This window comes from Zootoca vivipara, chromosome 15 (assembly GCF_965207765.1).
Source record: "Zootoca vivipara chromosome 15, rZooViv2.hap1.1, whole genome shotgun sequence".
NCBI classification, from domain to species: Eukaryota; Metazoa; Chordata; class Lepidosauria; order Squamata; family Lacertidae; genus Zootoca; species Zootoca vivipara.
Window position 1 is genome coordinate 2,104,192 of NC_142598.1, and position 11,769 is coordinate 2,115,960.

General features: G+C 47.3%; 2 protein-coding genes across 3 annotated transcripts in view; one reads left to right on the plus strand and one right to left on the minus strand.

Moving 5' to 3' along the window:
• LOC118097566 (intercellular adhesion molecule 5) overlaps positions 1 to 11,769 on the plus strand; it is an 80,221-nt gene that overhangs the window by 33,632 nt on the left and 34,820 nt on the right. The window lies entirely within an intron of this gene.
• LOC148683333 (uncharacterized) lies at positions 1,979 to 10,584 on the minus strand. Its single transcript, XM_088658317.1, has 2 exons — positions 9,712 to 10,584; positions 1,979 to 4,503 (listed from the first exon to the last, which is right to left on the minus strand). Exon 2 carries the CDS (start codon positions 3,946 to 3,948, stop codon positions 2,347 to 2,349), a length of 1,602 nt encoding a protein of 533 aa, XP_088514443.1. The 5' UTR covers positions 3,949 to 4,503; positions 9,712 to 10,584; the 3' UTR covers positions 1,979 to 2,346.

Below are 11,769 nucleotides of genomic sequence, written 5' to 3' on the forward strand. Positions count from 1 at the left end.
GTCCAATCACAGAACATTTCAGGATTTGGACCTCTGCCATTGGCCCTTGAACTCTGAGTCGTGATTCGCAGTTTGGGAGTTTAGACAGCCAGTCACATTGGGAGTGGGAGTGGCCCAGGCTTTCAGAAATGTATATAAGCAGTTGCTTTGCCCCCGTTTCCCAGTTATGTAGTTCAATAAAGGTTCTTGCTGTTATCACTGTGTCTTGCCTCATGGGAACCCACCTACACTTCACTTCAAATAATCAAAATCCTACCATTTAGCCCAGGCACCCCCAAACTTCGGCCCTCCATATGTTTTGGACTACAATTCCCATCATCCCTGACCACTGGTCCTCTTAGCTAGGGATCATGGGAGTTGTAGGCCAAAACATCTGGAGGGCCACAGTTTGGGGATGCCTGATTTAGCCCCACCCCCACCCCTCTGCACAAATCTTTAGCAGTATAAAGCCACTCTACACTTCTTCACATTTGGTCTCCTTATGTGTGGTGATTCCTATAATTTAAGCAGAAATCCTATGCATCTCACAGTAACAGGGAGACTGTCACCAGGTGCTCAATCTGCTGCCCAGAACAACTGATTGTTGATGGGCAGCTGCAACCCCCCCCCTTGTCAATGATTGTAGCTTTGTTTAAAAAAAATGTGTGTGTGCCTTTTTAAATTAGGGTCCGTGATAATTCCCCAAGTGCTTGGTAGAAAAGGGGTTGAAAATGGATCTCTGTCTGGATGTAACTCATAACACCTAACCAGCACAAATGAGGGAGACACTAAGGGTTTGCCCATAGTTTCACTTGACCTGTCTTTTGATCGCATTGTGTGCCAATAAATTCCCCCAGGTCTTATTGTCTTTCATAGTTGTGCCTTGCAAAAATCCAATCTTACCTGCTGAATTGGATCTTATCAGGTGCGTGGGAAATCTGAAGAGATATTTCACTTAACAGAGCTTCAGTTCAGCAGGTACGCTCAGATTTTCACAAGGCCCAGCCATGGAGCAACAAGAAAAGGTCTCAGGTCCAGGGGAATTAATTAGTGCACAATGTGATCAAAAGATGGGTCAAGCAAAAAGGTGGATAAGCCCTAAATTAAACCAACTCCTTTGCCCCTGAGGAGTCTTGCCCAAACATCTTTACAGTTCAGTGAAGGGAACAGCCCCAAATTTGTGTCAAAATAACTTTACAGTTCAGTAAGAGTACATACTTGGCCAAATTCCTATCTGTTCATAACGGGTAAAGGTAAAGGTAAAGATTAAACAGCACCTTTTCCCCACAGTGTTTTTTGCACTGAGACCTCAAATCCACCCCAGCTTTCAGCAGCCACTGACCATTAGGTCCAGTCGTGACCGACTCTGGGGTTGCGGTGCTCATCTCGCGTTATTGGCCGAGGGAGCTGGCGTACAACTTCCAGGTCATGTGGCCAGCATGACAAAGCCGCTTCTGGCGAACCAGAGCAGCGCACGGAAACACAGGTATTCCTTCAATATAACAGGGTTCTCTCCATGGGAGGACCAAGGATTTATGGGGCTTTATGTTAGGGGGACAGAACCAAGCAATCTATGGCAGGATTGGTCAGTTAGGTATTTTTTATTTATTTACTTGGTTTAGGGGGGCAGCTGCCCCCTGGCTACACCCATGCCCCCCCGGTGGGTTTTTTGGGAGGGGGATGCAGTTCATATTTACGTGATTCAAGAGTGTGCTTTTGGGCTGAAATTTGAAATAGCATGCCTCCCAAAAAAGGCTCTTTGTAACCATCTGGCACCATCAAGTGCAGGCTGAAACTGCCCCCATATGCCCAGACTATTATTACAGTACTGTACTATTACTGAGATGCAGGCTGCTGTTAGGAATAACCCTTGCAGCCACTTGTTCCCAATCAGACTATAAGAGTATAATCTTGTGCATGCTTACTCATAAGTGTGAGAAGTCCCTTACGTGGACTTGCAATCAGACAAGGAGACACCGAAGTAAGTCTTACCAGTTCCTCTTTATTGTAACGCGTTTGCAAAGGCGGGCTCCACGACCTGGGTGGTACGAAGAGCCAAGAGCAATGTACAGACATAAGCTTATATCCATCCCTACTGCTGCCACCCCTCCTTTAGAGGCTTGGCTTACAATCTACCTGAGTAAGACACATTTCTATACATTAACCAATCTACGCTCACTATTTTAAAGTTTAACCTTATTAGGAAGCAGGAGCTATACTTCCTTATCTCTACCCTAACTTAGCTGACATAGCACCCTCTATTTTAACTTAGCTGACAGGCATCCTGTCCTAGTATCCTGTCCTATTCTAACTTAGCTGACAGGCATCCTGTCCTATTCTACTGAGTTCGAGACACATCCTGTTTTATCACTCACTCTCACAATCCCTCCTCTTTTTGTATCTCGTCTCGAACTCACACAGTAGTTCGTGGCCTAGTCCACTTTCCTCATCTCCCTCTAGACCTCCTTCTGGCGCACCTGTTGGGAGGGGCTTATAAGCTTGCATTAGCATCATTATGCGAGGGGGAACTGTCCTATCCATTATTCTTTCCATCATTGACTGTAAACATCGTAGCAAGCAGGGCATACAAAAGCAGAAAAGGATTAAAATCACAAGGGGTCCCGCTAATGCAAAAAGGATTCCTCGCAACCATCCACTGGGTAAAAACTTCTCTAACCAGGACATGTCCCACCCTTCCCAGGTCTGTACTGGGACATGTGCTGTTTTTTGGATTTTATCTGCTAGGTCTCTTATGGCTTGTCCGTGGTTGGAGATGTTAAAACAACACGCCTCTCCGGTCAAATTAAGGGCTCTACAGAAGCCCCCTTCCTTCGCCAGAACAAAGTCCAGTCCCAATTTCAATTTCATTACAACTGTTCTTGTCTCGTCAAGCTGGGTGGCGACCAGCCGAAGTGCCTCGGCGGTGGCATTTGCTACTATTTCTACCACAGCCTGTAGCCGAATTATACGATTCAAATTGTAGATGGGTTCCCTTGCTCCCGCTATTGGCTCATTTTGATTCCATGAGGCTGGGTCGTAATGGGCTATTATTCTTTCAGGGGGCCATGCTGAACCCCAATTCTGTGTGCTACCACTTGCCACGCTGAATTTACTAGTGTCCACGCTGGTGCTTCTTCGGCTGCGTCTGGTAGGGCTACCGGGCAGGACCCACATGGGTGGTAACAGAAACGCAGGGAAGCAGGACCCACACCACCGACTGGGTAGGGTCGTATACGCGGTTTTCCCGCATACCCAATAAAGGCCCACTTTTGCCTGCGTGACACGCGTGACACCCCTCCCTGCGAAATTCAGCACTACTCGGTTTGAAAGCTCGACCAATGATTGGCACTTTCCATCACACCCACTATAAGTGACTTTGCTATTCACGACTGTCACGTCGTCGTCGTCACAGGAACAATTACAATGAGATTGGCCCACAAAGATGGACTGAGTGGTCCATCTCCGTCGGTGGACACACAGGTGCCCTCGGACCTCAAGAACCCTCAAGGGGGACGGGTGCTGCCATGTTGCCCAAAGCTCGGAATCTGGGAGCCTGGAAAAGTTGTGAATGGATGACTGATTAAATGGTAGTGGGAGGAATGGCATTCCTGCTTGTGCGTCTGTTGGGCCAAGGGTACATACAAGGCACATAGTTTTGTTAACCGTTTGTGCCACTATTTCAGCCACTTGTAGCCATTTATTATAGGGGTTCCTGGCCCCCCACTCATGCATTCGTTCCGTGATGTTATAGAGGGAAATCTTGCCCCCTGACCTTATGTTCCCAGCGCATTCTGCTGTGAGGCAAAGGGCAAGCACCCCCAATGGTATTGCGGTACCACGTCGCCTCCCACATATCCGGTATCTTTCATGCCAACAAAAATAAGTGACCATATATATTATTAATGCAGCGCACACCACCCCTACCCACCACCACCAATGATTCCAAGGTTCCTCCCACGTGTCCGTCATTTCTCTCTGTGAGGTATAAAGGAATAGGCCCTCCCAGAGGACAATGATTCCAATGCTTGTATCACTGTTGGGCTTTCTAATAATTCACACTGAATTTCCCCCCTTCTTTTGATCCTACAATGCTGAATTATAACCTCCTCTATGAAAACTATATTACACTCTTCAGTACAATGCACACACAGCACACACCCCTCACAATGCGCACAGCAACAGCATTCAAAGAAACACTCACACGTGCAGAACAGACACATTTACGGTCTAGGAGTGCTCTGCTGGATTCTGGTTCCTGATTTTGTAAGAGTCACTCTTAGCGGATTATCTGGACTGGCCGTTGCCGTCCAACTCTCCGGCGGGGCTTTCTTCACCCGGTGGTAGTGGGTCCATCCATGCTCTCTGGTCCGTACTGCTGACTCAGTGGTGAGTAGGACTTGGTATGGGCCCTCCCAACTCGGGGTGAGTTTCTCCGACCGCCACGCTTTTATCAGGACCAGGTCTCCAGGTTGGAAGCTGTGCTGTTGCTCCAAGAGTGGGGGTCTCTGTGCTAGTACGCCTTGCCTGTGAAAGGATAACAGAGACTGGGACAGTGACTGCAAATATTTCCGGGTGAACTGATCCCTAAATTCAATCTGAGGGTTTCCTAGGGGAGCTAGATAGGGGTGGCCCATCATCATTTCAAATGGGGACAGTCCAGTGTCCTTCCGGGGAGCCACCCTCATTCTTAATAAGGCCAGGGGGAGATTCTTTGTCCAGGGCAACCCATTCTCTAGATACAGCTTGGTCAAGTGTTTCTTGATTTCTCCATTTGCCCGTTCCACTTTCCCACTACTCTCAGGATGCCAGGGGGTGTGAAAGTTTCACGTGATTCCCACCGCCCTCATCACCTCTTGCATTGCCAATTGGGTGAAATGGGTCCCCCTATCTGAGTCTATTGCTTCCGTTATCCCATAGCGAGGAAGAATGTGCTCCAGAATGGCTTTTCCAACCACTTGAGCCGTGGCCCTGCGGCTGGGAAAGGCCTCAACCCATCCTGTGAGATGATCCTTAAACACCAACAAATACTTTTGCCCTCCTCTTTCTGGCAACTCAGTAAAATCTACTTGTATCCTTTGGAATGGCCACACCGCTAACGGTCGCCCGCCCCTTTCTGTCTTTCTGGCTCGGGCCTTATTAACCTTCTGACATATTAAACATTTCCATGCAATAGCGTGCGCCATGGGCCACATGTCCCTGCTCCAATACAGGGGTTTCACCAGATTAACCATTCCCTCAGTGCCCAGATGGCTCCCCTCATGTATTTTCTCTAGAATATTTAGCATCACCGATTTAGGAAGGACCATCTGTCTCTCTGGGGTTTCCCAATCATTTCCTTTCTTTTCCCACCCCTCCTTTTCCATATATTCCTTTTCCTTTTGAGTAAATACTAAATTTTTCAGGTCCCGCGGATCTATCACCGGAACCTGTAGGACACATTGCCTAATTACTTCGTCTCTGGGCTCTCCCTCAGCTGCTTCTCGCGCCCTGAGGTCTGCCCATGCATTTCCCTGCTCCTCTGGACTATGTCCTTTGGTATGAGCTAAAATATGCACAATCCCTACTTTCCGTGGTCCCATTAGAGATTCTAGCAACCGTTCTAACAAGGCTACGTGCTCAATCTGTTTCCCATCTGCCTTAATAAAACCTCTCTCCCTCCATGTCCTGCCAAAAGTATGAACTACTCCCCACGCGTATCTTGAATCTGTCCATATGGTTACATCCAATCCTTTTGCTAATTCTAGGGCACGAGTCAATGCCATCACTTCACATTTTTGAGCTGACCAAGTGTTGGGGAGCGCCCCGCTTTCTATAGCCTCCCCATCTTCCTTTACCACTGCATATCCTGACCTCCTTCTGCCTTCCCTGACGTAACTGGATCCATCCACAAACCACCTTTCTCCCTCCTTCAACGGCACTTCACTTAGATCTTCCCTTACTTTTGCCATCAATTCTATATTTCTCAGACAGTCATGCTCATCTGGGTCCCATTCCTTCCTTTCTCCCCTGAGAAATTCCGCGGGATTTAAATTCCTGTCTGTTCCAATAGTGATATCTGAGCCTGTTCTCAAAATTCCCTCATATTGTACCAGACGTCTATCCGTCATCCAGGTCGGGGCGGCTCCTGTCATGACCGCCCCGATCTGGTGAGGGCTGTGTACAACCAAGGCTCCCCCAAAAGTCAGTTTTCTGCTCTCTAGGACTAGTTCGGCTGCTGCTGCTACTGCTTGTATGCACGCTGGCCACCCTCTGACCACTGGTTCTAATGTTGTACTCAAATAAGCCACCGGCTGGTATCTTCCTCCCCTTTTCTGAGCTAGCACCCCCACTGCCGTTTGAGATGCCACTGTCACATATAGATGGAAGGGTTGTTGTAAATTGGGCAGGGCCAATGCCGGACTGGCGATTAGGGTCCTCTTAATTTCTTCCCATCTTTCCCTGTCTCCTTCATCCCACAATACTTCCTCTTCCTTCCCAGTCAGCTTCTTATTCAAGAATTGGGTTAATTTTGAATATTGGTCTATCCATAATCTGCAATATCCCAGCAATCCCAACATTCTTCGCACATCAGTCCTAGTTCTCGGAGGTCTCAATTCCATGCTACCTCTTACCCTATCTGGATCCAATTGTCTGGTTCCCCCATCCAATATGTGCCCTAAATATTTAACTCTCCTTTCAGTGAACTGCAACTTTTCCCTGGATACCTTGACTCCCAGATCGCCCAGCCAATTCAACAATCGAATGGAATCCAATTTAACCTCCTTTTCCTTTTCCCCAACCAATAATAAATCATCAACATATGACAAGATTTTATTGGGTTTGGTGGGCCTAAATTCCTTCAGCCTTTCCCCCAATGCCTGTCCAAACAACAGAGGACTCTCAGTGTATCCCTGGGGCAAGACTGTCCATCTATATTGTCTCTTTTGACCAGTCTCCACGTCCTCCCATTCGAAAGCAAACAGATCTCGACTCCCTTCATCCAGTGGGCATGCCCAGAAGGCGTCTTTTAAATCAATAACTGTGTACCATCGAGTGGAAGGAGGTATCCTACTTAACAGGGTGTAAGGATCTGGCACTGTGGGAAATCGGGGTATGACTATCCCGTTGATATTCCTTAAATCCTCCACCATCCTAAATTTGCCGTCTTTCTTTTGAACCGCCAGGATCGGGGAGTTAAAAGGTGACATTGTGGGCTCTAGGAGCCCCTGACTCAAAAGGGCGTTTACTACTGGATGCAGACCTATCCTTCCTGCTCTCTTCATAGGATATTGTGGGGTCCAGAGATGAGTAATTCCGGGCTTGACCATAATTTTTATAGGTTCCATATCTATTCTTCCCATAGTTTTCCCATCCACCCACACTTTGGGGTTAATCTGTTCTTCAGTCTCTGTTGGAGCACATACATTGGTGTCCCTTGTTCTTCATCCATTAATCTAAACCCCAGGGGAACCATTAGATCCCTTCCCAGTAAATTTACTCCTGATTCTGGTATAAACAAAAGGGAACTTTCAACCCCCCATTTTCCTCGAGTGATTCTGCTTGGTTCTAACTGCTGTACTTCAGTTGGTTTCCCACTTACTCCCACAACCTTAATCGTTTTGGATGTTTTACTTACTCCCGGTATATTTACACAGACTGAAGACCGGGCTGCCCCAGAATCCACCAGAAACACAATAGGTTTCTGGGAGGGACCCACAAATAGATTCACCAATGGCTCATTCCGGGTCCCGGGGCCTGAGCCGGAGAGTCCCTATTCATCATACAAACTGTACAATTCAGCCCCCACTTCCCCCATTGTCCTGGTGGTCTGTGGCTGTTCCTGTTTCTGTCTAGGCACATCAGGTATTTGCTCCCGTGGTGTCCTACAATCCCTAGCAAAATGACCTATCCTCTGGCATCGGTAGCACATTATTCCCCCAGGCCTGGGTCCCATTCCCCTAGTTGGGCCATAGGAGCCTCTCCCTCTATATCCTCCTCTGCCCCGATATCCTCCTGTCATCCTCTGTTCCTTATTTTCTGACCGTTCCTCTGACTTCTTCTCCCCTTCCCCCGCCTTCTGTATGGCTGCTACCATCATCTGACACTTCTGCTTTTGTTTCACAACATCCCTATTTACAAAAACCTGCTGCGCAGTTCTCACTAGTTCACTAATTGTGGCATTTTGCCAATCCATCTTTTGCAGCTTCTTCTGAATATCCGGCCAAGCTTTGGTAACAAACTGCATTTTCAATAAGTTATCAAAGGCTGGCGAATCTGGTCCTACTCCAGAATATTTGGTCAAATGTTCCCTGATCCTTTGTACAAAATCTCCAGGTGACTCTTCTTTGGTCTGATTTACCTCAAACGCTTTAGTGAGATTCGTGCTTTGTGGCACCGCGGTCTTAATTCCTTCTATAATCATTTCTTTTAAATCGCTCATGTGTGTCCTATGATCATTATTGTTAGGGTTCCAATTGGGATCCGCCATTGGATATTTCACGTCAGGTGCTACTGGGTTGGCGGGCTGCAGTGCATGTTGCCGGGTTTCCCAGTATGCCATTGCTGCCCTTCTAATCATAGCCCTTTCCTCTGGGGTGAAGAGGTGCCCCAGAATGTACATTAATTCAGTGTAGGTATATAGGTGAGGTCCCATCCACATCTGTAGCAAGCTTGCTACTTCTTGACTATTCTCATGTAATTTTGGTAGAGTTTGCTTAAGTTCCCTCAATTCCGAGGGTTTGATGGGACTCACTACATATACCATCACTGGATTCCCTGCCGCAGTCAGTCCTCCCGGGGCCTCTCGCAAGGGGTAGTTATGAATCTCTGATGGTTCAGAATTACTCCGTCTCCTATTGCTTCTAGGGGTCCCACCAGGAAGTGGAAAATCTACCACGTCCTGCTTACACCGTTGCAATTCCCGTTGCAATCTTGGATTCCTTAATTTCCTTGTTAATTTATCTATTTGTTCCGCTAAAGGAGTTAAGAGATTGTCAATATCATTCTCATAGGGCGGCGCCGTGGCCCCTGCACCTGGGGGAGGCGAGGCAGGAATATCTAGTTGATTGTAATCCGGGGGCTGTCCCCCAGGCAGAGGAGGCGCAGGCGGCGCTGGAGGTGGCAGAGATATCTCCCCTTCATCTGACTCCTGTTCCTTTTCTTTTAAAGGAAATTGTCTCAAGGGTGGCGGATCTGGTCCGAAGAAAGTTATATGGGACCAGAGTTCTATGTATGGTTTTTCCTTATTCTTCTTGAACTTAATTAAATAATATTTCAGCTGTTTTATCCAATATGGGTCGGTTTCTCCGTTGGGGTTCCAGTTAAACTCCCCTTCGGGGCCTATAGGATATTCTGGCCATATTATCCTGCAATAATTTATCATAGTTGCTTTAGATAGTCCCCGGCTGTATGGCTTAATCTCCTTCTCATCCCATTGCAACAAGACTTGTCCTAATGGACTATTGGGGTCTATGGGGTTCTTACTTCCATTCTTCGGGCCCCTTCTACAGGTGCTCTGACCCTTCCCCATTACAGTATTGTTGTCTCTTGTCTCTCACTCTCAGATTCACACGGAATCGCCTGGCCGTTTCCCTCGCGGGCGAACGGAACCGCAAGCTAATCCTCTCGCCGGGCCCCGGGCCTCGGTCCACACTCACGCGTCCGTTTGGAGCCTCTCTTTCACACTGAGACTTCACACACACAACCCTCCTTCTCCCAAATATTTCCCTTCTCAGGAAATCACACAATACTCACCCCCTTCAGTCCAGTGCCTCCTTCTCGGTGGCTGGTGAACTGGCAGGCGTCCCTGCAGGGCAAGGCAGTCCCTGACTGCAATGGTCCCTGACCGCTTCCTTTCTCTTACTTCCCTTAGACACACTTAAATCGGTTCTCCGTCGTTCAGCCCTCGGGATCTGTCACCACGGGGTCCGGACAGAGGGTCTCTCCGAAAAGAACGGAGTGCCGGCCGACCCTCTTCCGAGATTCCCGCCGCGCAGACCGTCGAGGGCCCCACGTTGGGCGCCAAAATTGTGAGAAGTCCCTTACGTGGACTTGCAATCAGACAAGGAGACACCGAAGTAAGTCTTACCAGTTCCTCTTTATTGTAACGCGTTTGCAAAGGCGGGCTCCACGACCTGGGTGGTACGAAGAGCCAAGAGCAATGTACAGACATAAGCTTATATCCATCCCTACTGCTGCCGCCCCTCCTTTAGAGGCTTGGCTTACAATCTACCTGAGTAAGACACATTTCTATACATTAACCAATCTACGCTCGCTATTTTAAAGTTTAACCTTATTAGGAAGCAGGAGCTATACTTCCTTATCTCTACCCTAACTTAGCTGACATAGCACCCTCTATTTTAACTTAGCTGACAGGCATCCTGTCCTAGTATCCTGTCCTATTCTAACTTAGCTGACAGCCATCCTGTCCTATTCTACTGAGTTCGAGACACATCCTGTTTTATCACTCACTCTCACATAAGTAACTCTCATTGAGTTGAATGGAGCTTTCTGCAAGCGTGTCAAGGATTATAGAATAAGCCATCTGAGAAGCACCGGCCACACAAAAAAGCAACTGCAAGCTTGAGGTGAGAAAATGGAAGGGGCCAGCAGTAGACATTTATCCAGTTGTTCAATATTGTTTTATCCTCCCTTTCAACACAAAATTTCCAAGGTGGCATAAAACCTATTTTTAAACCAATTTACATCAGAACAATTAAGACAAATAGCAGAATCCTCTGGGCTTATTTAAAAGTTAACCACCGAAAACTTATTCAAAAACCTAATACCCCAGAGGACAGGATCACACTTCAAAATGACCTTAACAGATTAGACAACTGGGCCAAAGCAAACAAGATGAATTTTAACAGGGAGAAATGTAAAGTACTACATTTGGGCAAAAAAAATGAAAGGCACAAATACAGGATGGGAGACACTTGGCTTGAGAGCAGTACATGTGAAAAGGATCTAGGAGTCTTGGTAGACCACAAACGTGACATGAGTCAACAGTGTGATGCAGCAGCTAAAAGAGCCAATGCAATTCTGGGCTGCATCAATAGGAGTATAGTGTCTAGATCAAGGGAAGTAATAGTACCACTGTATTCTGCTCTGGTCAGACCTCACCTGGAGTACTGTGTCCAGTTCTGGGCACCACAGTTCAAGAAGGATATTGACAAGCTGGAACGTGTCCTGAAGAGGGCAACCAAAATGGTCAAAGGCCTGGAAACAATGCCTTATGAGGAACGGCTTAGGGAGCTGGGTATGTTTAGCCTGGAGAAGAGAAGGTTAAGGGGTGATATGATAGCCATGTTCAAATATATAAAAGGATGTCATATAGAGGAGGGAGAAAGGTTGTTTTCTGCTGCTCCAGAGAAGCGGACACGGAGCAATGGATTCAAACTACAAGAAAGAAGATTCCACCTAAACATTAGGAAGAACTTCCTGACCGTAAGAGCTGTTCGACAGTGGAATTTGCTACCAAGAAGTGTGGTGGAGTCTCCTCCTTTGGAGGTCTTTAAGCAGAGGCTTGACAGCCATCTGTCAAGAATGCTTTGATGGTGTTTCCTGCTTGGCAGGGGATTGGACTGGATGGTCCTTGTGGTCTCTTCCAACTCTATGATTCTATGATTCTAAAAACCCAATTATTATTATTTTTTTGCCATCCATCTTTCTTGAGAGAAAATGGAGTGAGCATCCAGGGGTGAAGAGGAACTGCTGGAGAATCACAGCACCTGCTGTGGCTGCAGAGACTGGTAGCCTGTAACTGCTGCCTCCCACATTGTATTTGCTGTGTTAGCAGCACTGAAGTGACCT

Coding starts and splice junctions, on each gene's coding strand:
- LOC148683333 (XM_088658317.1), bottom strand. CDS start 3,948: ATGACGGACACGTGGGAGGAACCTTGGAATCATTGGTGGTGGTGGGTA.